At 36.9% G+C, this 27711-nt stretch overlaps 1 protein-coding gene across 1 annotated transcript in view; it reads right to left on the bottom strand.

Moving 5' to 3' along the window:
* Positions 1-699: 699 nt before the first annotated feature.
* LOC127626170 (regulator of telomere elongation helicase 1-like) overlaps positions 700-27711 on the bottom strand; it is a 36987-nt gene continuing 9975 nt past the window's right edge. The window contains 24 exon segments of the mRNA XM_052101764.1: positions 700-967; positions 1056-1178; positions 1265-1486; positions 1686-1802; positions 2021-2158; positions 2395-2590; positions 4530-4595; positions 10562-10707; positions 18004-18181; positions 19753-19876; positions 19965-20080; positions 20396-20542; positions 20658-20735; positions 20841-20918; positions 21476-21561; positions 22017-22057; positions 22270-22383; positions 22475-22607; positions 23007-23046; positions 23048-23089; positions 23278-23349; positions 23445-23500; positions 24055-24152; positions 24321-24399. Coding sequence (XP_051957724.1) covers positions 912-967; positions 1056-1178; positions 1265-1486; positions 1686-1802; positions 2021-2158; positions 2395-2590; positions 4530-4595; positions 10562-10707; positions 18004-18181; positions 19753-19876; positions 19965-20080; positions 20396-20542; positions 20658-20735; positions 20841-20918; positions 21476-21561; positions 22017-22057; positions 22270-22383; positions 22475-22607; positions 23007-23046; positions 23048-23089; positions 23278-23349; positions 23445-23500; positions 24055-24152; positions 24321-24399 — 2546 coding nt within the window. The 3' untranslated portion in view covers positions 700-911.

Here is a 27711-nt window from a genome sequence, read left to right as displayed (position 1 = left end):
TTTTTAATAAATGTGCAAAAATGTCAACAATTCTGTGTTTTTCTGTCAATATGGGGTGCTGTGTTTACAATAATGAGGGAAAAAAAATGAACTTAATTGATTTTAGCAAATGCTGCAATATAACAAAGAGTGAAAAATTTAAGGGGGTCTGAATACTTTCCGTACCCACTGTATATGACTCCAGTAGTTTAATACTTCTGAAGTGATCCAATCCGTTTTGGGTGAGAACAGATCAATATGTAACTCCTTTTCACTATAAAACTTGACATCAGCAGTCTCCTAGGTGATCATGATTTCAAGTTCGATAACATTTCCTAGCGCCATCTAACGGTATGCGCATGCTAGAATGAATTAAACCACTGGAGTTAAATGGATAACTTTTATGCTGCTTTAGGGTTTTTTGGAGCCTAAAAGTTTTGGTCACTTCATTTGCATTGTATGGTCCTACACAGCTGAAATATTCTAATAATCTACATTTGTGTTCTGCAGACATCTGAGATGGCATGAGGGTGAGTAAATAATGAGAGAATTTTCATTTTTGAAAATTCCCATCCCTTTAAGCCTACATGGCAGACGTATGAGTGCGTTCTCTAAAATGACAAACAAATTTCATCTAAAAACAATACTTTAAAAACATGATGTAAAATACAATTTCAAAATTAAGTGCACAAAGAATTAATTTAAGACCCAGTTTATTTATTAAGTATCTTTTATAGTATTTATTGAAAAATACAAAATTACATATAACTGACCATTATATGTCAGTAAAGCAACATTTGTTCTTTGAACATTATGCAGCATAAATCTCTCATGTATGGTCCAAGTAAAAAAAAAAAAGTGGAGATATTGATTCAATATCTCAGAGACCTCATTATAGCAGACAGTTCAGGACGAATGGAACTCCGCAACATTCAGGAGAAGAAAGATGATATCTTGCTTTGAGTCTTTCCTGCAGATATCTGAGAAGCTGTACAGAAAGATAATGTAATTAAGAACAATCATAAAAATGATCTAATATCCTCGATGAATAATATATGAACATGTTCAAAGAATACCTTGATCTGGTTGAATTGATGTCATGTCTGAATCTTGATTTGTAACCAAATCATTTCCAGTCAAGGATTTTAACAGCTCACCAAACTGTTTCCTGTGCTGAGGTCGAATAAGCACTGCTAACCCTAAACCAAACCACAGGCATTCATCATTTTCCAAAAGATGCACATTCTTAAGAAAATGGTTATGAATCAAACAGAAAGACACTAACGTGCAAGTAAAGCAATGTCTTCATCTCTCTCAGTCAATAAACTCACAACGGTTGACACCATCTGCTCATAATTGTTTGTCGCTTTGTACGCCTGCAAGGCTAGAAACATCTGATGGGTTTTCTCTGCACCGATTGCCTGTCTTATGTCTGACAGCAGAGACGAGCAGGACAGACTGTCTTTGATGGATGCTTTTGGCTTCTGGTCTTCCCTTCTTACATTCACTGTCAAGGAATTTCACAAAACATAAAAAAAAACTGCTACTGAAACAATCAGAACATGTTTTAAGTCTATAATTGACTGCATCTACACAGAATGATGAGGAGGAGATTGTAGCACCTTTTCAGCAGGCACTTAATTTTGGTACTACTAAATACTTAAACAAAATCATTAAGTTAAATTTGTTGCTATACACCAACATACCTCCAATTTTACCCACCCCTCCATTCAGCTCCACGGTTCCAAGGTGAGAACCACCTTGGTTCAGCTGTCGACTCGAATCCAGTTGCTCGCTGGCTGAACTTGCATGTGATGTCTCCACTATCGTTAAAAACATTACATCATTACAGAGCCATTTTACTTGTGATTATGCAAAGAGAATATAGAGTAGGGTGCAATAGTCAGAGTCCATTATAACCATTATGCAAGTATTCAGGTTATTTCCAGGTTTAAATAAAATAAATAAATAAAAAACATCCCAGATTTTCAATTTGATCTCAGATTGTTGGACCATTGGACCACTTTTCTGTTTGTGCTACCTGTGTTTTGCCTGAGAGCCCCTCTCTCCTTCCTGGACAGCGAGTGCTCAGATTTATAGCCACAGCCTTCGCCTGTTAAGTGCAAGCAACGTTCATCAAACTCATTCTTATGATGTGGCCGGATGAACTGGTAAAGACCTTAAGAAAAAGATAAAGTCATGGTTATAAAGGCAAAATTACTTTTTCACCTCTGTTTTGTTTTTTAAATAACTGAAATTTGATGAAGGTGCCCTTAAGTGCAACCCTTATGTATTTGATTTCAGTTACGATAACATATCATTAATGGAGATGGAAAATATTTGTAGGAAATGTTAGCAAAATACAAAGAGGAATGGAAATGTATCTTATGTGATTGATATGTTGAGGTTTTGCACCTCTAAGAAGATTGTGAGTGTTGGGGTGTTGAATGAGGGGTTCAGTCACATTAGTGAGAAGGTCACTGAGGTCATCTGTTGCCTTGTATGCCTGCAGAGCCTCCATGATGAGTTTAAAGTTCTCATGACCCAGGCATCTTCTCAGCTCTATCATGAAGGCCCTGCCAGTCTTTGCAGTACAGGAAGCGATCACTTTCTAAAATACAGCAACCGGAAGACATAAAATACATATACTTAAAAATATTTTTTTTAATGCAGCCTGATCATTTTCATGCCTAAATACATTTTTATTGGTAATCTGCTAGGGGGTTACAGATACTGTATGTTGAGATAAACCTTTCATATTTTGTGGTATATTCAGATGCCCTTCTCTATTTATATATACTGTATATCATTTTCTATCTCTCCTATGCTTTATTGTGCTGACTGAAATCTATGTTTCTAAATATTTTCAGAGATCTATTGCAGATGTGGATACAGCTGATGTCATAAGTTTACATACACTTAGGTTGAAGTCATTAAAACTGATTTGATTTCACAGATATCATATTAGTAATGTATAGTTTTGGCAAGTCGTTTAGGACATCTACTTTATGCATGGCACAAGTCATTTTTCCACAAATTGATTAAAGACAGATTGTTTCACTTTAAATTGACTATATAACAATAACACTGGTCAAAGTTTACATACACTTAGTAACTGTTAACTGGTTAACAAGTTAACTGTGCCTTTAAGCAGCTTGGAAAATTCCAGTAAATGATGTCAAGCCTTCAGGCAATTAGCCAATTAGCTTCTGATAGGATAATTGGAGTCAATTGGAGGTGTACCTGTTGATGTATTTTAAGGCCTACCTTCAAACTCAGTGCCTCTTTGCTTGACATCATTTGAAAATCAAAAGAAGTCAGCTAAGACCTCAGAAAATAAAATGTGGACCTCCACAATTCTGGTTCATCCTTGGGAGCAATTTCCAAATGCCTGGAGGTACCACGTTCATTTGTACAAACAATAGTATGCAAGTATAAACACCATGGGACCACGCAGCCATCACCTTCATCACCTTGTGAAGATGCTGGAGGAAACAGGTAGACAAGTATCTATATCCACAGTAAAACGAGTCCTATATCAACATAACCTGAAAGGCTGCTCAGTAAGGAAGAAGCCACTGCTCCAAAACTGCCATAAAAAAGCCAGACTACAGTTTGCAAGTGCACATGGGGATGAAGGTCTTACTTTTTGGAGAAATGGTCTCTGGTCTGATGAAACAGAAATTCAACTGTTGGGCAATAATGACCATTGTTATGTTTGGAGGAAAAGAGTGAGGATTGCAAGCCAAAGAACACCATCCCAACCATGAAGCATGGGGGTGGCAGCATCGTGTTGTGGGGGTGCTTTGCTGCAGGAGGGACTGGTGCACTTCACAAAATAGATGGCATCATGAGGAAGGAAAATTATGTGAATATATTGAAGCAACATCTCAAGACATCAGCCAGGAAGTTAAAGCTTATTGTTCCAAATGGACAATGACCCCAAGCCTACCTCCAAAGTTGTGGCAAAATGGCTTGAGGACAACAAAGTCAAGGTATTGGAGTGGCCATCACAAAGCCCTGACTTCAATCTGATAGAAAAATTGTGGGCAGAACTGAAAAAGCATGAGCGAGCAAGGAGGCCTACAAGCCTGACTCAGTTACACCAGTTCTGTCTGAAGGAATGGGCCAAAACTCCAGCAACATATGTAAACTTCTGACCCACTGGCAATGTGATTAAAGAAATAAAAGTTGAAATATATAATTCTCTCTACTATTATTCTGACATTTCACATTCTTCAAATAAAGTAGTGATCCTAACTGGCCTAAGACAGGGAATGTTTTCTACGATTAAATTTCAAGAATTTAGAAAAACTGAGTTTAAATGTTTTTGGCTAAGGTGTATGTAAACTTCTGACTTCAACTGTATATTGTAAATGGCCCTGAATCTGTAATCTAGTCCCTGTACAATTATCCTGTGGTTGCATTACAAAAGATTATCAACAGCAATTTTGCATCTTGAGGTAGTCTTGATCTAAATGTGGTACAAAAGGACCCAACACCACGCTGCACACTTAAAAAATTAAATTAAGACAAAACAAATCACTCACCCGATCTTGAACCAGTTTAATTTTCAGTTTCCCAACCTTCGATTCATCATCCAGACGTTTGTCATACTGGAGAGAGAAAGAATGGACAAGTGACTAGCCTGCAGTGTCAAAGACAGTACAATTGATGAAAAGATTATTATATTGTAATGTTATGGAATATGAGAAATTGCGACAGACCTGCACAACAACTTGATGAAATATATGTGAAGCAAGTACAAAGAAATCAAAGGAACCATTCAACCTTCAGATCACAATTTCCCAGGCAATTCTTAAAATTAAATTCTGAAATTCAATTTATTCTGCAAAAAAATAAAATTTCTGAGCAATGTGGAGTCCGATGCCCAGACAAAAATCTACACTGGCAAAATACTGATTCATGTAGGAAAATAACTTTGAATTACTCAAAGTTTGTCAATCTCACCTGTTTTTGAATTAAACAGTCATTGAGAATTCATTATTAATTTAATATACACATTCGCATAAACAATTCATATATATACATATTAGGGCTGTCAACAGGAATGAGAAACAAAATTTCCAATTTTTCAATTAAATAATACCAAAATTCGAATGATTAATTATATAATAAAAAATTTAAAGACATTATTTCAGGTAGCGGGAACATTTAAGACATCAGATTTTTAAATCGAAATTGTCTCCTACATCCACAAGCGGGCGCAATAAATCAATATAAACACATATAGTACTTTAGATAGGGCCCCATGATTTCTGCGATATGGAAAACTCAAAATGTGGAATGTCATGGAATTTGACATAAGTGAGAAGCAACCATCAAACACAAACAGAAACTGTAAGGGCTTCACTCCAAAACAAATGCTTCCCCCAAAATAAAAGCTCAATTTAACCAGACATGTGAAATTAAAGAAATTTTGACAGAAATATTCACTGGCTGTGAACAAATGTGTAAAAAATGACAACATTTTAAAGATATAAAATCTTTAAATTAGGGCAGTCAATCGATTAAAACGTTTTATCGAATTAATTACATGATGTCCCGATTAATCGCATTTAATTGTATATACAAATATTTGCGAGAAATCCCCTCATATAACAATAATTCAATATATAATGATGAAATAATTATACATAGTTATCTTTAAATATAAAAAAATATTTATATATATATATATATATATATATATATATATATATATATATATATATATACACACACACACACACACACATATTGTTTAATACCATATTATTGATCATAAGCCAATCATTGACATACAGTTCAAAGCAATCCATTTCACAAGTGAATTTGAGGGCTTGTTTAAGGACCTGTCAATGTACACCTGCGTCAGACAGATGCTTGTGTAGTGTCTCGGGTGCGTTGCATCATAAAATAAAATGTTTAGGTCACTGTGTCAAGCTAAATGTAGTTTAATACTTAGAACACATCTTGAGATCCCTTAGTTCGGATTTGCGCTCCATCAAGTGTTTTGAAAGCAAGAATGTAACGCAGGTCTGTGTTGTTCTGTCTGCTGGATGGTTGTTTTATGCACTGTATAAACTGTGCGTTGCCCATACAGCTGAAGTTTCACTTACTGCCCTCTGGAGTAAACAGGTGGTACTACAAGCTTGCATTTCTCAGGAATCTTCCTCATTATGGTCCGGGGCAAGTGCCATTAATTGCGTTTATTTTTTAACGCGTTATTTTTAATAAAATGAATCGCACTGAATTATCATGTTAAATCGACAGCCCTACTTTAAATACAAATGTAAAACGAGAAAAGAAATGCTTCAATAGACGGTTGTATGTTAAATTAGTGTTGCACAGTAGCCTATACCTGTGCCATATTAATACCATGGACTCAAGCTTCATAATACCGGTGGTACCAGTGTTTTTCATTAAATACAGTTGTATGTACGTACCTAATGCTTCTGCAGCAAGACGCCCTCCTCCCCTCCCACCTTTGTTCAAGGAAACATTATTCCATTTCTGTTAGTCACATGTCTGTGAAACTTGTTCAGTTCATGTCTTGTGTAGAATATTTATGGTCACCCAAATATTTACATATGTTAAGTTTGCTGAAAATAAAGGCAGTTGAAAGAGAGAGGAACTTTCTTTTTTTGCTGAGATATATATATATATATATATATATACACACACACACCTTACATTTTTAGGTAGCCTTCCACAATAAGTTGCTGGAATGTTGGGCCATTCCTCCAGACAGTACTAGTGTAACTGAGTCAGGTTTGTAGGCCTCCTTGCTCGCACGCATTTTTTCAGTTCTGCTTTTTAATAGGTTCCTTTGCTGTTGTTCTGGGATTGATTTGTACTTTTCGCACCAAACTACATCCATCTCTAGGAGATAGAATGAGTCTCCTTCCTGAGAGGTATGATGACTGCGTGGTCCCATGGTGTTTATACTTGTGTATTATTGTTTGTACAGATGAACGTGGTACCTTCAGACATTTAGAAATTGCTCCCAAGGATGAACCAGACTTGTGGAGGTCCACATTTTTTTTCTGAGGTCTTGGCTGACTTCTTTTGAATTTACCATGATTTAAAGCAAAGAGGCACTGCGTTTTGAAGGTAGGCCTTAAAATGCATCCACAGGTACACCTCCAATTGACTCAAATTAACCTATCAGAAGCTAATAAAAAAAACAACTAATAATTGCCTAAAGACTTGACATAATTTACTGTAATTTTCCAAGCTGCTTAAAGGGACAGTTAACTTAGTGTATGTAAACTTCTGACCCACTGGAATTGTGATAGTCAATTAAAAGTGAAACAATCTGTCTGTAAACAATTGTTGGAAAAATTACTTGTGTCTTGCACAAAGTATATGTCCTAAATGCCAAAAACTATAGTTTGCTAATATGAAATCTATGGAGTGGTTAAAAAATGTGTTTTAATGACTTCAACCTAAGTGTATGTAAACTTCTGGCTTCAACTTTATGTATGCATGTATATGTATATACGTATGAGTTATATATACACACACACATATATATATATATATACACACACACACACACACACACACACACACACACACATACACACACACGTGGCCAAAAGTTTGGAATAATGTACAGATTTTGCTGCTTTGGATAGAAATTGGTATTTTAATTCACCAAAGTGGCATTCAACTGATCTCAATGTATAATCAGGGCATTACTGATGTAAAAAACAGCACCATCACTATTTGAAAAAAGTCATTTTTATCAAGTCTAGACAAGCCCCATTTCCAGCAGCCATCACTCCAGCACCTTATCCTTCAGCAATCATGCTAAATTTGTAATTTTATCAAGACAATCATTGGCCATTATATCAAACATTGCTGTAAGCTATTTGGATTATTAAATAAAGCTTAACACTGTCTTTGTTTTTTTTATTGAGTTGCCACAATATGCAATAGACTGGCATGTCTTAAGGTCAATAATACATAAAAAATGGCAAAAAAGAAACCGCTTTCTATAGAAACTGGTCAATCATTGTTTTGTGGAATGAAGGCAATACAATACTTGAAAATGCCAAAACAACTGAAGATTTCATACAAAGGTATACACTACAGTCTTCAAAGACAAAGCACAACAGGCTCTAACAAGGACAGAAAGAGATGTGGAAGGCCCAGATGTACAACTAAACAAGAGGATAAGTACATCAGAGTCTCTAGTTTAAGAAATAGATGCCTCACATGTCCTCAGCTGACAACTTCATTGAATTCTACCCACTCAACACCAGTTTCGTGTACAACTGTAAAGAGAAGACTCAGGGGAGTAGGCCTTATGGGAAGGTTAGAGTGGGCAAAGAAACACAGACATTGGACAACAGATAATTGGAAAAGTGTGTTATGGATCTTAACCCCATTGAGCTTTTGTGCGATCAGCTAAACTGTAAGGTGCATGAGAAGTGTCTGACAAGATATCCACATCAATGGCAAGTGCTACAGGAAGCGTGGGGAGAAATGTCACCTGAGCACCTGGACAAACTAACAGCTAGAATACCAAAAATCTGCAAAGCTGTCATTGCTGCACAATACACATATATACATACACATACATACATGCATACATACACACACACACACATACATACGCACATACAATATAATGAATGATAATTAATATAATGATTGATCAAAAATTTACATTTTGTCATCATTCAGCCTCATATCATTCTAATATTGTATTATTTTATTTCTTCTGTACAATAAAAGATCTTAGGCAGAATGTCTGAACACACACACACACACACACACACACACACACACACACACACACACACACACAAAAGTTGTCCATGTCAAAACATAACTTTGTGTGAGGAACAGTTTATTGACAATCTTCTGCCATAGCTCTGAAAAATAATTTGTGGTTGCTTGTGAGAATCTACGCAGCTTGCTGTTATTGACGTCAATCTTGGAGCATCGCAACTGAAGGCGATTCTTTTATTGAAAACATCATGAATGGGATTGGACAGCTCCAATGGAGAGGAATATTATCAGTGAACTTAAATAGAGTGCTGAAGTTATGACGTCACTTTGTAGGCCAAAACGCGGAAGTGAGTTAGCATTTTAGCACTTCCGGTTCCCTCGCCCTAAAGTCTATGGGTTTTTTGAATGGGTTTTTGCTAAATCGCCTGAAATAAGGTCTGTGGTTAACAAAGCCTCTAAATATTTTCACGTTTTGATCTATGAAATAAAACACACCAGTTATACCCTGCTTGTGGTTTTTTAAACTTTATTGTGTCTTAAAAACGGTGATTGCTAACAAGTTGCTAAAAGGGACTACATCCTTTGGCGGGGACTTTAGACGTCATCATGACAAATAGGAAATCTCTCACTAGCCCGCGTTTCAGCCTCACGTTCTTAGAAGTTTACCTTTTCATCTCTCCCTAGTTTTACTTACCGAGACTCGATAAACCTTGTCCCTCATGCTGGCCCTTACAATACCGGCAAGTAAACCAGCATCTAATCTGAACTGTTCTACATGTCCAGATTTATAGTGGTTCTCTCCTCGATCTATGGTTTTTCTATCGTCTAAGAAAAAGGACATAAGATTGGAAATTGATACGGCCATAGCTAACGTTAGTGCTTATGAGATGGTAAAATCGCGGGTTTTTTTTCTGGCGAATTAGCAAATGGTATGCAAACATACAATCAAACATAATACTGTGAAAGATAATCTTTAAAGTTTATTTGGGGCACAATGATCAGGCATAATAATCTTAATCACAAAGAAAATAATATTAAGGTTTATATAAACTAACAAAATAATAAACAAATAAATAAAACATTAACAAAAGATTTAAAAAAAATCTCAGAGACACGCATAAACAAAATTAGTTTCTAACATTTTTGGAAAAAACTAATGGGCAATATTTCTCATGAAAAAGTGGATAAGTGTTCATACACAGTGCAGATCATAATGAGCGAGCGTGTTTTTTAAATAAAGTTTGAGGAAGCTTGATGATGACGTTGATCCGCGACCATGGTGTGCTGTAGTCCGTTTATAGCCTACCGTTAGCATTTTATATCTGACGGCTTTATTTAGGCTTCAAAATGTATACATTTTGGATTAACTTGTAAATATTATCTTGATAGACAAAACGTGTAAGGGTCACAACTCTTTGTTGAACACAGATCTTATTTTTTGCGATTTTCCAAAAGTCTATGGGGAAAATGCATAGCTTTTCGATCGAGGGAACCCATGCGCCGCTAACTTCAGAATTGTCCTACAAAGTGACGTCATAACTTTGGCACTCTATTAAAATTAAGATTAAGTTATCATAAGGTTTCAGAAGATTTGGAATATAGCTTAATTACTTAAGATATATTTATGGTGCTTTTTTGCAATTATTCGAGCTTGGCAGTATTTATCACCATCCAGTTTTGTTCTACCTAACATAATATTTTGTGTTTCACAGAGAAAAGAAAATATGAGGTCAAAATGACATAAGTATGAGTAAATTATGAAAATGTAAAATTTTGCATGAGCAAGTACAAACATTCTATCTTTACAGAAGCATTGTAATTCTAACAGAAATGTTACCCTTTCTTCCCCAACCAGAGCGTCTTCCATCTCTTTATTGGTGCTGTCATCCAGGGCGTCCAGCAGGCTGATTGGTTTCCTTTTACTTGTCATCTCCATCTCATATTGAATGCATAGTTTCGCTGCCCCGTCCCGTCCAGAATGCTCTTTTAAATTTAAAACATTAAAAGGTAGTTTCAGTTTACACTATAGACTTGCACTCAACTTAACACGCAACAAATTGTTAAAATAAATGCTTAAAACAACCATCAAGCAACACAATGATAATTTATGCAGTTGTTTCAAATGATAATTGTTTTTTTTTTTTCAAAAAATTATTTGCGTGCTCTGACACACTAACTGAACATATAGACAGAAAAAAAAATAACATTACTAAAATAATTAAAACAAACAGGCTTAAGGTGAGGTCACGCTAGACTATGCGCTCCAATCACATCCATTAACAAGCATGCGGACGCAGGATATTCAGGACTATTTTTCCTAGGATTTTCCATTTGTGGACGCATAAATTGTAACATAATCCAAATGCAATTGCAAATAACCGTTTGCATTTTCATTTACATTAACGTACAATGTCTGCCAAATTTCAATTGGAATAGCAAAGTCTATTTGCAATTGCATTTCCTATGTCTTACGAGTTATGACCCTGTCAAATTGAAAAAGCAATATTAATTACCCTGTTTGCTATTTCACTTCCTCGACATCCTGTATGGAGACTAGGTTTGCTGCGGTATAACGGTTTCACGGTATACCATGATATAAAAATTGACGGTTTTCATACCATGTACATTTGCTTATCTATGGTATTGATAAAAAAAAATGCAACCGGACGGAGAATCTCACCTGCACGTGTGTCTCCTTTCCTCCTCGATTGCCTGTCAGACTCGTCAACTTGCACCACACACACGCGCATCGGAAATTATGTGAGTTGCGTTCACAATAAACCGCTTTGTGGAAATAAAATGAACTGAACTCAAAGCACCTCCTGAACTGAGATGTCTGAGGTCATTTGCAGCACTCATAAAAAATAAAAATCGGAAGGCAGAAAAAACAGTGAGATCTTTAGATGGCCGTATTCCACAAGACTGCACGCCTCTGTATCAGCGCATCATACATGTGCTTAGAATCTTTTCTGTCATCTGTACTTAATAATATAATAGAGTGTTTCTTCAAACGTGTGTCTTTGTGTCTATGGGCATATTATTAGTTATATTAATTTGATAATAATAATAGTCTAAAAACAATAATTTAATAGATTAATGGGAAAACGAGTCAAATATCGTCATGACATGTTCAAAGGCATCAGCTGTTGGTGATCACTCTGACCATCGTCGATCCAGAGATCATCATCTGTTTGCTCAACCCGAATGTGCATTACTCTCTATAAATTAATGAAATGTTCAGATAGTCTATTGCTGTTTTTTCCGACACGTTCAGAATCATTACTGCAGAGGCTCGCTTCGTGCATGTGCTTGCAGGGACGTGCACAGACATTTTTGGGGGCAGGGGCTCAAGTGGAAAAAAAGGGCACTTTGCATAATTATTTAGTAAAAAAATTTTTTTTAAACAAAACATTAAAAATATTAACACAACTCTGACTTCCTTACCAATTTATTTGAATTCCCTCACACTCACGCAATATATATTAACAGATTTCGTTTGACTTGGTGGCTGCATAGATTCCTAAAATAATTCCCACTGGTTAAATGCTGTTTAAACAAGGCTAATATCATTAATAATTTAACAATTACATTTACCAAATAAATCCAATTAGAGTAGAAAAACCAACATACAAGTTCAGTAAGACACTGACTAATTGTGATATTACAAGTGACCTTAATATAGTAGGCTAATATATTGCCATTGATTACTGCAGGTAAATCAACGTGTTACTATATAAAACTAAATAGGCTATGTATTTTTTTTTTTTTAAAAGTCCTCACCATCAGCATTGGTGTGTTCCACCTCAACATGTCCGACAAGGATGTTTGTGGGCTGTCCATCAAGCAGGATGCGGACATACACCATCACACACTACTTGACAGGCATTTCGGTGTCTCCATCATTGATGATTGAGATGTACTGAGCTGACGATACTTTATCTGCGGTGTTCTCGCGGATGGTATATGCTATCAAGCCGATGATGTTGGCACATGACTTGTCATTTGCATACGTCATGTAGATTTCAACACTGTTCATTTTCATGAGCTGCAACATGGGTTTAAATTTAGTAAAGGTGAGCTCTTCTATGGCGGTGTTAAATTTCACGTTCAGCTCTGCCAATTGCGCGGAATGTCCGGCAGCATCTTGGTGATTAAAAGCTTCAACAATCGAACCTGATCCTGAATTCTTTGGCACACACCGATTTTGGCATTTCTTGTGCTTGGCACTCTCCCCGTGTTTAATTAAGCTCTTGCACTTAAAATGTGTGGATTCAGTGGCGAAGGCAGTGTTACCTGCAACCTCTGTCACACAGACTTTACAGTGAGCCTTTTTTATAGCGGAGACACTCAGACACTCACTCCGAAAACTGTAAGCATTCTTTTCTGCTGGTGGATCCAGATTCACCACATGATCGCCATCACCAACTTCAGGAGTTACATTAGCTGTAACTTTAGGCGGCTTACAATAGAAATCTCTCAGTGTTCTATTCATCTTCTCTCTTCATCAGCTCTTAACATTTTGCATGCTAGTTAGCTCCCTGTCACGTGACATGGAGCACGGTGAAAAGGAGTGATTGACAGCTAATATTAACCAATCCAAAATCTGCATTAGATTTAAGAACGTAAAGATCAAGAATGTAAAGTTAAATTGGTTATGTAATGTTGAATGTAGCGGATGACTGGTCACTGTATCAGCTCACAGCAGGCACATAGTGCAGTAATTAGCGAATATTTTGTAGAGAAATGAAAACCGGTTGTGTCCCAACAATTATTTGCTTTCGCACAGATGCTCCCAAATATATTTTGAGGATGCCCAGATGACATTTCGGGAGCATATGCGACCAAAATGGTTGCAATTTCGAGACTTGTATCCTATTCACCTGCAGTGTCTTGACAAATAAAGCAAATTATCTAATTTTAATTAGTTAACACCTAATTTGCATATCAATGTGGCGATTGTGATGACGTTATTAAACACAAATTTGACTGTATTCACCTGTAATGTCTCCAATAAGTACAGTATATTGGCCTGTATGGCCATGATATATTGCCTTAGCTAGACTTTAGCTAACCTACTACATTATGAATGTTAACAAGACACAAGTTAACTATATTTGCTTTTGGCTAATTAGCTGTAAAGTCGAGGCACTGTACACGACGCGGAGGGAGGGCATCGACAAAATCTCATCTACCGACCTGATGTTTTGATTTTTTATTTAATAAATATATTTGTTTGACAGGGAAGCTGTGCGCAAACAGGAATATATATATCAATTTATTTAAAAAAACAAAAAAAATACAAAAAAAACACCCCAGAAAAAAGGGCACTTTCTCTCGAGGTAGTAAAAGGGCAGGTGCTCAAGCCCCCTTTGATGTCTATGTGTGCACATGCCTGTGTGCTTGTAATAATTATATTTTAAAGGCTCATTATTACGGTTTAGTATTTATCTGTAATGTAGAACAGTGTAAGCAATGTTACTGATTACCTGGAACTCAAACTACTTTCTGATACTAGTGTTTTTCCTTGATGCCTAAACACAGCCAATCACCAGCACTTTTAGGTTTGGGCACTTCTAGCATGCTACATGCTACATGCTTATCACTGACATTGACGAGATTAAACCCTTAGGTATTGAAATTTGGTACCGAACGACAAGACATTTTTCGATACTCGATTGTTTAGAGGCAATTCGGTCGGTGCCTAAAATGTATCGAACTCGATACCCAGCCCTAAACGGAACCAGCTCGCGATCATAATCTGCTCTTCTCTCCGAGGCGCGTGCAACAACCGGGCTTCCCTCGATATTGCAGAGCACAGACCTCAAAACTGATGTACCAATTTAAATTCTTGTGAGACTTTTATTGTTTAAAGTGTTACAGAGGACGTCAAGTCGAACCTCTCAAACAGTAGGCAGCCCTGACATGCCAAACAGCACTGAGGAATAGAGCAACACTGTGCTATGTGCAGGGGGTGTAAAGTAACGAATTACAAATACTCACGGTACTGTAACTACTTTTTTCCCAAGAATTATACTTTTTTTTAAGTAGTTAATTTTTTTTATACATTTACTTGGGTACATTTTAAGTGCTGTAACTGTACTTTTACTGTGCTATTTTCCCACCGTCTGTGTTCGCTTCTTCCCGGTCCTGAGTTTATTTTTATCTATCAACATGATTGGCTAGGGAGAGTTTCGTGACTCCCGTCAAATCAAATCACATGTTAAAAATTTGAAGGGCAGCTGCAGCTCTGAAGCCAACTGAACATCACGGCAGCACCTGAAAGGGATTTTCGCAGTGAAAAAAGGCCAATTGCATGATCGTGTCATTTGAGTTTAACTTGCTCAAGCCAGATATCAGCATTAATACTGCCTCTAATTTGAAGAAACATATCAAGGTAAATTTCATATTTTTGCTTACTAGATTCTGTGTGTTTATAACATAGCCTGCAATTTAGCTATCTATAACTGGGATTATTGGGCTGCTATGAGAGATTAATACAATGTTATCAATAGGGCTGGGCAATGAAATTATCTAGATGTTTATCAAAAAAGAGAGACGTCCTCAATCAAATTTTGAGTAGTTTTCTATATTTAGCCTATGTTTTACATCTAGAACAGGGGTGTTCATTACATCAATCGTGATAGCAAGAGCACCACTGGTTGGTTGATCTAGATGAAATATAAAAGATTAACTTTATTTCCTAACGTCTGTAGCTGCACGCTGTTTGATTGACAGGAGGCTAATGTTTGAGCGCTAAATGATTAAATACACTTTATAATTCTGTCAATGCCCATCTTGGTGAGGATTTAATGTAAACGCAGTCATTAATGTCTAACGTGAATTTAAACAGTGGGACAAAAAGCGTATTTGCATCAAAATGTTGGGCTTTAAGTTTATATGTAACCGAATTGAGCACTGTCTAGTAGGATATGTCATATAAAGGTTATTAATCAAATAACAAGGAAACGAGAAAACCACTCACTACTTTTGGCTGAATAACTTGAGTGGCTTTAAACGTATTAAATGTAATAGAATAAAACAGTAACATTTTTAATAATGATATTTTTTTTCTTCTTTTTTCTGTTCTTTTTTAATAATACTGACCCCTGATGTGTGTGTTAATTGGTATAATAAATTACCAGGAAAGTAGAGATGTTAAAATAACTTGTAATTATTCTAAGCCTTTATAAAGATAGAAAAGTATCAACATTTGCAGAGCAATACTTCAGCAGAACATTCTACCAGTCACAAACTTCAGAAAAGCATGCATTATGCATGAGATTAGAATGGGAACACAACTATTTCTGGGCTTAAAAGATACAAGAACTAAATCATTGTGGAACATTGTATCTCAAAGGAGGACAATGTGGCCCCCCATGTGCTACTTAAAGAAATAATTCACACAAAAATTTAAATTCTCTTGTCATTTACTCACTCTCTTGCCATCTGTCTATGATTTTCTTTCTTCAGAACACAAATTAAGATTTTTAGAAGAATATTTCAGCACTGTAGCTCCATTCAATGTAAGTGAAGGGGTGCCCAAATTTTGACACTCCAAAAAGCACATAAGATTAAGATTCAACTTTATTGTCATTGTGCAGAGTACAGGTACAGAGCCAATGAAATGCAGTTGTTTTCACTTATCCCAACTAAGCTGTGGTCAGAGCGCAGGGTCAACCATGAAACAGCACCCCTGAAGCAGATAGGGTCAAGGGCCTTGCTCAAGGGCCCAACAGTGGTATCTTGACAGTGCTGGGGCTTGAACCCCTGACCTTTCGGTCAGTAACCCAGAGCCTTAACCGCTGAGCCACCACTGACCACTAAAAGCAGACTTCATGAGAAAGAGATCAATATTAAAGTCCATTTTTGCTAGAAATTCTTCTCTTTGCTAGTAGTTGGCGATATGCATGAAAAATGTGAATCACTAAAAACACAAGTAGAAAGTGAATTTTAAGGAGATTGACTGAGCAGGGAGGAGAATTAGTAAAAAAGGAATTAAATATTGATCTGTTTCTCACCACATCTATCATATCGCTTCTGAGGTCATGGATTAAACCACTGGAGGATTAGGCTACTTTTATGCTGATTTATGTGATTTGTGGAGCTTCAATATTTTAGCACCGATTCACTTTCATTATATGGACCAAAAGAGTGGAGATATTCTTCTAAAAATCTTAATTTACGTTCTGCAGTAAAAAGAGAGTCATACACATCCAGGATGGCATGAATGTGAGTAAATGATAAATATTCATAGGACATTACTTTAAAGCTCACACAGCTAATGTTATTTTTCATTTAGTAAAGTTAACATGCTAACATGTAAACGAACATGCTTTAGTTATATAAAATGTTATAGTTGCATTCTAATTTTTTTATCATGTTTATAATTCAATTTATTATTATAATTCTGTTAGCTTTATTTTCAAAAGGGAGACTTTTTTTTTTTTACATATACTTCAATTTTCAAATTTCAATTATAATAATGCATTTGTTCAACCAAAAAAAAAAAAAATTCTGTTTTCACTCCTTTAAGGGTCATTGTAAATGATAATAATAATTGTGTAATACTGTATAACGTGATATTTTCTGAGATGGTTATCGTACCATGAAAAGCTCATACCGTTGCAACCCTAATGGAATCTCAGTTCTCTTTGAACTTGCATTTCCGATGACTTACAGAGACACCTGTCAATCAGTATTGGGGGTGAGAGTTTATACTGTGGGGCTTGTTTGTAATTGGAAGTGACGTCAGTCACAATGACTGCATTTTAGAGCACCTGCTTAGAGCAATTGCTGTCAACAATGCAATTTTGACCCGGTGCGACTATGTCCTGAAAATACGGTAAATTAAAATAAATAAAAAAGTAAAAATACATAAATAAAATATATATATATTTGCTGTGGTATTGCAATAATTAATTTGCAAGAAAAAAAAAAATCTACAAATTGGAAAGACACAATTTTGCTAGTTTTTATTACATAATTAGCGCTCGTCACCTGTGACCTTATTATACAGCGTACCTATGTTACTTGCTTTTTTTGTATAGCTAGATTTAAAACATTACTAAGACAGACAGACAGACAGAAAATTTCTTGAAAAAGGAAAACTATTGACGATGGTTATGTGTGCTAGTGGTTGGTTTTGAAGGGTAAAAAGTGTGCCATGGCAGATAAAAGGTTGGGAAACACAGCCCTAGAGTGTGCAATCATATCTTATTGCCTGTATTCCTTAAAGGGTCCTAAAAAGGCTGGAAAAAAGAAAAATAGAGGTGAGCTCACCCAATTTACTCCTCTTTAGGCTGGGGACATGCGAGTCCAGAGCTTTGGCTTTTTGTGAGGTGTCACTGAGCCAGACAATCTTAGTAGGAAAGCTAGAATCAGTGTTGAGCGAGCTGGTGTCTGCCGAAGCCTGATTCTCACTACCCCCAGCTCTTCCTTTCCTCACAGGTACTGGTCTCTGTTACACAATTCAAATAATGAATGTGCATGTGTAAACTACCATAGAATTTCATGGTACAAAATAGTCTTGGCCTTAAATTACAAACCCATGGATCGCCCACAGTTTAATCACTGACCATCTGATGCATATTGAACACAAAATTAGAAAGCTCTCCAAACAGATTTTCCAACAACAACACAATTTTTAATCAGTCAGCCAAGATATAAAATCACTTATATTTTATATAGAAACTAACTACTTGATTTGTGAATGATTGACGGCTTTAAGATATTTCAAGTTTGTATGAGGCACTTAGCAAGCATATTAGATATTCGGCAGTTGACCTGACTTGACCTGTTTTCACATTAAAAATGATCTAAATACTAATATATACAAATATAAAAAAATATTAATACACCTGGAATTCTTTGTTTATTTTATGATGTAGCATTTTTACTACAAATTATCAACTTTCTCAATATGTCTCAGTTTCATCATGCAATTTTGAGCAAAATATGAAAAATGTATATTTCACTAGTATGTCCCAATGTTGAATAGCAACTAAGAACCTCATTTAATTATATCATAGGGGTCTATTGTTTTTTTTAATGACTAATTTTTTTTTAACATATTTTCTCAGTGAAAAAGCTGTTAATGAGGAAGAGACAAACGGTCTCTTCATCTCTAAAGGCCCGATATACTTTAGAAGAAGTAAAAAAGGGGTAAAAAGAAGTTTGAAAGAGCAGAGCAATGGTATACTGTTTGAGAACTTTCAGTCACCCGCCACAGCGGTGTGGGAGGTGTTTAGAAGTACAATTAAATATGAGGATGCGCTAGAATATATGTACTGTAAAACCTTATCTAATGTGACATTAAATTGTGTCATCAATTACTTTATGCCTCATACAATGATGTCAGTAAATGAAGCTGTTTTAACCACTCGATGATGATTTAAAATATGATATATGTACTAGATTGTTTAATTTGTCTTGTTTACATTCTGAATTCATTAAGCTAATGCACCAACAGGCTACACTATAATATGCGAGGCATATCTTTCTTTGGGTAGATGTGTTAATGGCTTTTGCTGCAGATGGCATGTGAGTGAAGCAGCATATAAAACAAAAGTCACTTGAAGGCACTTGAGAGTAGATTTGAATACTTTTGTAGACTTGTAGAGAAAAATAAAAAGGTAACTTTGCACCAGCTCGCTAATAATTCTGCATCCCGGTGTGTTAATGTCTGATCTTGACTGACTGAACAACGTAAACAGAATTAGCTCTCGGCCTCAAAAAAGATGGAGCTCCTTGCCACACCTACTGATAAGGTGGACCAATGGCAGTAAGAAGGGGTTTAGTGGCCGGTAATAAGTTTCCCTAAAAGTTCTCCTCGGCAAGCTGTTACAAACTACCGAAACAAACACAATAACACCTTCTTTTTGACAAGCTAGTGTTATAAATTATGTCACACTTATACATTCTTTGACTTTGAAATATATCAGGCTGTGGCTGGTCCTATAATAGTTTGACTATGAGAGACTAAGAACAGGATAACATAGTACAAAATTAGACACAAAAAACTTGACTTACAGCTTTTTGTGCCGTCCGAAAGAAATGAGCCACATCACGGACAATGGCACCAAAGCTGTCGTAAATCTTAACATACAGTCTCACCCATAATGGAAGCTGATTACGGGCTTCAGTGCCTTTGAACCTGGATTACAAAGTCACAACATTAATATCTAACTCCATTGTCCTCAGTCAAAAGGAGAATATCTGCTCTAGTAGTAATAAATCCTGACCTGTGGTCACAGAGGAAGATTGCTCCGTAGTCTTCTTTGTGGCGAATCACTCTACCGATGGCTTGATTCACAGCTCGAGAAGCCTGCTGTCTGTACCACTCCTGCCCAGACAGATACTGAACAACAAGACAAACAGTAAGATTATAATCTAGGCAAAGAGTGGCTATTTTGAAGAAACTACAATAAATATATTTTTTAAAAGTTTGGATTTGTTAAAATTTTTGGTCATTATAAATTTCTTAGACTTCCATTAGTTATTTCATAGTATTGATGACATTAATATTATTAGAAAATATTAATAATAATGGCAGTAGATGAGAAATATGTCCAAGCATTTGACAAGCAGTGTATTTAAATGTTTTATATATTACCACATACTACTACTGGCATTCTAATAAAAACCATTGGTGAGCACCATGGAGAGCAGGTACCTTCACTCCACTGGTTTTATTTTTGCACATCTCATCCAGATACTGCATTTTAAGCACAACTCTGGGATCCATCCTAGGGGGGAATGGAAGGCCTGTGATCACAACTCCTCGACCATATGTGTCTGCAAAATCCAGTCCTTCACTCGCCTTGGAGAAAGATGGAAAACAAAAAGAAATGTGCTGATCCAACTGATGTTTGTTGAAAACCCCAGCGTTCACAACAACTGCAGTGTTTTTTTGCATGAAATAATTATAGTCTCACCTTTCCTCTACATACGGCGAAGAAGCTGCCTCCGCTAGATTTCGGGTCGTTCACCTTGTCATAGTAACCATCAATCACCTACGAGATAACCCAATAGGAGAACACTATTGATTGATTGCTTGTGAGGATCAAGCCGTGTGATTTTGTGAGTTTATATACAAGATTGATAGGAGTAGTGGTTACCTCTGTAAAAGTGCCTTTACTCCTGGGTTCTATAAACATGGGCTTCACATGCTCAATGCGTTCTGCATGCCCATTAGCCTTAGAAAGAGAAGAGGAATGCAAGAGAGGAGTGAGTTTTTACACTAAATGCTAAAAGTTAATGAACAAATCGCTCTTTAAAAGGAATAGTTCACCCAAAATGTTTAATTACTCATAATTTACTCACTCTCATGTCATCAAAAATGTGTATGACTTTCTTTCTTCTGCTGAACACAAAACACATATTAAGAAGAATATCTTAGCTCTCTTGGTCCATATATCTATGTTGACCAAAACTCTGAAGCTCCAAAAAGCACATAAAGGCTTTTGTTTAATACATGTCTTCTTAAGCAATCCAATCGAAAAAGAAAGAAAGTCATATATATCTGGGATAGCATGAGGTTGAGCAAATGATGAGAGAATTTCCTTTTTTGGGGTGAACTATTCCTTGGGGCACATTGCGTATTTCCATCAAAATCACAAGCCTGAAATTGGTCAGTCAACTCACTCACTAAATTAGTGAGTAGGCTACATATTTTCCCCATAGGTTACTGTAACTTTTTCTTGAGTCACTTTCCTTAAAAATACCTTTCACATAAACAAACAAACACACTCACCCTCCAGAACTCCAGAGTCTTGTCCATCACTGGATACGAGGGGAAGAAAACCAGAAGCCCATGAGGCACCACCTTTGTGAGATTGACTGTAAACCAAATAATAAGCACAATCATCATACTGATTATCAGCCTGATCATCTGCTCATTTTATTCATAAATGAATACGGTTTCATTCAGTATGTTTTCGTGCACTTTAAAAGTAACATTTTTAAACAATTTATATTTTTGTAATGTCATCTAAACGCTTTAGATTGCAGTTTAGAACGCAGTTCAATTTTCACTTTGTCCAGCATGTATACACCTAAATCTGTTTAAAATTGGCCCCAGCGTTGTGCTAGTACATGCTCTGGAAGACAGAGGTGACACACAATGTGAACTTAACACTTCCCAAGCTGACATTATTCATTTAAATATTTGACTACGCATTGAGTCACGTGTCCTAGGACAGACAGATGAAGACTGTAGCACAACTACGCATAAACCTGCTGTAGCTCAATTATAACTGCACAGCTCTGAGTCAAAGGACAGATGGTTCTCTCACCAACAGTGTTTCCCATAGATGACATGTTTTCAGGAACAAACCTTCAAAAAACAAAAAGCCACACACCACAACTGAGACACCTAACATTTATTTTGGATTTTATATAAAGACATATTCTTTTATGTCAGTGGCAGTATAATTTGCCCTATAATGCAATCTTAGAAGCTTCTTATGCAGAAGATGAAAATGAAAATCTGTTAAATATCAGAGTAAGTGACTGTACAGTGACTACAGTCATTGATAAAACACCCACCTCCTCTCAAAGGCCGTGCTCAACCGCACCCCATCTGGACCTTTATCAATGACGCTGACGAAGATCTGATCACGCTGGATGACGTGAGGATTCTCCAAGGATACAGGGAAAGGACTGAAGACCACAAACAGTGAGCAAAGTATTAGCATCCAACCAGCATCAACTTACAAACCCCAGAGAGGAGAGCCAGGAGGCAAGTACTAACATTTGCATTTCGCAGGTGAAGGATGAGAGAGGTGAGAGTGTTCCACTGGTCAGAATGATGCTGCATACACCCTGTTTGAGCAAATCCTGCATACTGAACCCCGGAGAAAAACACCAGTAGCTCAGCACATTTCCTAAAAAATATACACACACCATTTTAATCTTTTATTACGTTGACATTTTAGTTTAAAATCCAAGTTCTATGCTGGAAGAACTACTCCTTTAATATTTAAGCCACACAAAACACACAAGACACTTTTTTAAGTCTTAATTTAAGTCATAACACAGCTCAGCCACGTCAATATGTGATTTATTTATTTTGTACAACTGCACTACGCCTCAGAAAAGGTCAGTGCTCCATGCACATACAGTTTCATTGTATTGCTTCACGAAAACATCTTCAAGGACAACAAAATTATTATCCAGGACACTTAGGTAATTTTCATGTTATCATAACTGGATAACTTCTAAGACGTGTGAAAACTCATTTCAAAGCCAAGTGTGCTGGAGATGTTTGAATAAGTGTCTCACACCTTGTTTCCTGGAAGTGGAGGAAGCCCACACATCAGTATTCAGTTTTTTTCCTGAAGTTGCTGGTATCTGGATGAATGTGGACCTGCAACAAGACAAATCACAGAAGCAGAGAGGGGAGGTGAAAAGGATAAAAGGAACTAACGTCTGACAAAACACTGTTTTTAACACTATAAATTACTGCATAACATCTTGAAGTTATCTTCTCCACAACCTTATATACCAATATATTCATGCATGTTAGTAGTAACTTGGAAAAGAATTAAAGCTAACCTTAAACTCCTTCATGCTGTTCACCATCTGTGAATTGTTGCTTCCCTCTGTAGGTTCTGCCCCAAACACTAACTGACTCCACCAGATAATACAGAAGAACAGGATGAAAATATAGCAGAATAGAATAGTTGACAACTGATCTCTCTAATAAGCCTTCTATTCCTGACCTGAATGATATCTGCCACTTTCTGTAGTCCACTGGTATTGAGGAAGACACCAGGCTCTATGAACAAAAGTTACACATGCATGTTAGGGGGGCCTGGGTAGCTCAGCGAGTAAAGACGCTGACTACCAAGCCTGGAGTTGTGAGTTAGAATCCAGGGTGTGCTGAGTGACTCCAACCAGGTCTTTTAAGCAACCAAATTGGCCCGGTTGCTAGGGAGGGTAGAGTCACATTGGGTAACCTCCTCATGGTCGCTATAATGTGGTTCGCTCTCGGTGGGGCATGTGATGAGTTGTGCGTGGATGCTGCGGAGAAAAGTGTGAAGCCTCCACACACGCTATGTCTCCGTGGTAATGTGCTCAACAAGCCACGTGATAAGATGCACGGACTGACGGTCTCAGACGCGGAGGCAACTGAGATTCGTCCTCCGCCACCCGGATTGAGGCGAGTCACTACGTCACCGGGAGGACATAGAGTGCAATGGTGATTAGGCCTTCCAAAATTTTTTTTTTAATAAATAAATAAAACACAAGCATGTTCCTTTTGAACTGACAAAAACAATAACCAAACATGCTGTACATGGAGAAGGTGAGATTTTTTCTTTATATACTTACTTCCTGCTAAATATCCTGTGATCTGCTCCATGGCATCCACTATAGCTGTCTTAGTTTCAAAATTCACATGAGCCGTTTGAAAAAGCTCATATATAAAGCTTGAAGAGGAAGAGACATATACTGTATAAGCATTTCAATTTAGCTGTCGTGCATTTAAAAATTGGATTCCAAATTTCAAAATTGTCCATAAACCACTTAAAATATTCCCTACAAACTGAATAAAATAAATAAAAACATAAAAACAGGTTCAGTGATGCTCTACTCACCTGCCCGGTTTAGTGATTCCTTGATTATTTGCAGGCATCTCGAAATCGTTAATGGCACATTCCAGATCCATCAAAATTTCTGAAAGATTATTCATTTGTACTCTTAGGAAAATATTTTGAATTGGTGATACTTTGCAATATTTGTTTTATGTTGTGCATGAGCAGCAATTTATTTAAAACATTTTGAGAAAAAGGATGTATTCTATTAACTGCCATATAAAGCCAAAACACAGTAACTATACCAATACTGAAGCTAAGACAAATTACTTTTTGGATAACCCAGACAAATATGCATTATAAAACAGTTTTGTTTTCTCTACAGTGCATTCAGAAAGTATTCAGGCCCCTTAATGTTTTCATATTTTGTTATGTTGCAGCCATATGCTAAATTGCATTAAATAATTTTTTCACATCAATCTACACTCCTTTCACAAGGTTCTTAATATGGGCAAGGAGGAGGCGGGAACCAGCTTAACAGTCAACGTAAAACTTAAATCAAACAGAATGCAAACATAACATAAACTGCAAAACAAAAACGCACATAGCTTCGTGCATCTCTCTCTCTCTCTCTAACTGGCATCTCCAGCTCGTCCTTATCCCCCCTCTGGCTCATTAGGATGATTCAGCACTGGGCGTGCATCCTCGTCACACACCTCCACCTCCCAATTCAGGCTGGGGAACATCCGGCTTGACATACTCCCCTCCCCTCTATTCTCGTTCTGCCGGCAGGTCTTCCCTGCCTCTTTGGACCCTGGGAGATACGAGGGGAGGGAGAGGGGAAGAGTGAGGTGGAGAGACAGAGAGAGGAGGGAGAGAAAAATCCTGTCCCCTGGCTGACAACATTGCGGCATCTGTTTCTCTCTCAAACACTCTATGGACTGGGCAACTTTTATATCCCCATCTCTCACTGCAAACATAAAAACAGCAATTCCCAGCAATTCATCTCAGGTGAAAATCCATACCGCTTCCTCTCTCCCCAGACGAACGCTCAACCACACCCTCAACTCCACAACTCCATAATGACAAATAAATAATTTGCAAATGTATTAAAAAGAAAAAACTGAAATATCACATTGACATAAGTATTCAGACCCTTTGCTTTGACACTTGAAATTTACCTCAGGTGCATCCCATTTCTCTGGATCTTATTTGAGATGTTTCTACACTTTGTTTGGAGTCCACTGGTGGCAAATACAATTGATTGGACATATCATAGCAAAAACCAAGCAAACCAAGATTTAAGCCTCTCCTCTGTGCAAGACACATGAAAGCCTGTTGGAATTAGCAAAAAAAAGCATCTAAAGGACTCTCAGACTGTGAGAAAAGAGATTCTCTGATATGATGAAACGAAGATTGAACTGTTTGGCCTCAATTCAGATCAGTGGATGGTTGCAGTGATGGTTGTCCTTCTGCAAATTTCTCCCATCTCCATACATGATCTCTGGTGCTCAACCAGAGTGACCATTGGGTTCTTGGTCACCACAGCTAAATATCAAGTGTCAAAGCAAAGGATCTGACTTATGTCAATGTGATAATTCAGTCTTTTCTTTTTAATAAATTTGAAAAGTTAGCAAAAATATTTTTTTGCTTTGCCATTATGGGATATGGAGTGTAGATTGATGTGGAAAAAAAAATGAAGGGGTCTGAATACTTTCTGAATGCACTGTATATCAGAGAACAGATGAGCCAAACCCATCTATCAAAGGATAGTTCCTCCTCTAAGATCATTCATTACTACATTTTGACAAAATGTTTAGTTACTGCGTTTTGCCTTTGCTAGGCAGAATAACTGTACAGTTGAAGTCAGATGTTTATATACTGTACACCTTAGCCAAATACATTTAAACTCAGTTTTTCACAATTCCTGACATTTAATAATAGAAAATATTCCCTGTCAGTTAGGATCACTACTTTATTATAAGAATGTATAATGTCAGAATATTAGTAGAGAGAATTATTTATATCAGCTTTTATTTCTTTCATCACATTCCCAGTGGGTCAGAAGTTTACATACACTTTGTTATTATTTGGTAGAATTCCCTTTAAATTGTTTAACTTGGGTCAAATTTTTTTGGGTAGCCTCAAGCTTCTCACAATAATTTGCTGGAATTGTGGCCCATTCCTCAAGACAGAACTGGTGTAACTGAGTCAGGTTTGTAGGCCTCCTTGCTCTCACACGCTTTTTCAGTTCTGCCCACAAATTGTCTAGCGGATTGAGGTTAGGGCTTTGTGATGGCCACTCCAATACCTTGACTTTGTTGTCCTTAAGCCATTTTGCCACAGCTTTGGAGATATGCTTGTGGTCATTGTTCATTTGGAAGACCCATTTGCGACTGAGCTTTAACTTGATGGCTGATGTCTTGAAAGGTTGCTTCAATATATCCACATCATTTTCCTTCCACATGATGCCATCTATTTTGTGAAGTGCACCAGTCCCCCCTGCAGCAAAGCACCCCACAACATGATGCTGCCACCCCCATGCTTCATGGTTGGTATGGTGTTCTTCGGCTTGCAAGCCTCACCCTTTTTCCTCTAAACATAATGTTGGTCATTATGGCCAAAAAGTTACATTTTTGTTTCATCAGTTCAGAGGACATTTCTCCAAAAAGACCTTCGTCCCCATATGCACTTGAAACTGTAGTCTGGCTTATTTACGGTGGTTTTGGAGCAGTGGCTTCTGCCTTGCTGAGCACCCTTTCAGATTATGACGTTTTAGGACTCGTTTTACTGTGGATATAGATACTTGTTTACCTGTTTCCTCCTGCATCTTCACAAGGTCCTTGTGGTTGTTGTTTTGGGATTGATTACCACTTTTTGCACCAAACTACTTTCATCTCTATAAGACGTCACCTTCCTGAGTGGTATGATGGCTGCGTGGTCCCATGGTGTTTATACTTGAATACTATTGTTTATACAGATGAACGTGGTACCTCCAGGCATTTGGAAATTGCTTCCAAGGATGAACCAGGCTTGTAGAGGTTCACACATTTTTTTTCTGTGGTCTTGGCTGATTTCTTGGGATTTCCCCATGATGTCAATCAAAGAGGCACCGAGTTTTAAGGTAGGCCTTAAAATACATCCACAGGTACACCTCCAAATTGACTCCAATTATCAGAAGCTAATTGGCTAATTGCCTAGAGGCTTGAAATCCTTTTCTGGAATTTTCCAAGCTGCTTAAAAGGCACAATTAACTTAGTGTATGTAAACTTATGGCCCACTGGAATTGTGATACAGTCAACTAAAAGCAAAACAAGCTGTTTGTAAACAATTGTTGGAAAAATTACTTGTCTCATGCACAAAGTAGATGTCCTAAACAACTTGCCAAAACTATAGTTTGCTAATATGAAATCTGTGGAGTGGCTAAAAAATTTGTTTTAATGACCTAAGTGTA

Source organism: Xyrauchen texanus, chromosome 32 (assembly GCF_025860055.1).
Source record: "Xyrauchen texanus isolate HMW12.3.18 chromosome 32, RBS_HiC_50CHRs, whole genome shotgun sequence".
Classification (NCBI taxonomy): Eukaryota; Metazoa; Chordata; class Actinopteri; order Cypriniformes; family Catostomidae; genus Xyrauchen; species Xyrauchen texanus.
This window is presented reverse-complemented; position numbering and strand designations above follow the sequence as displayed.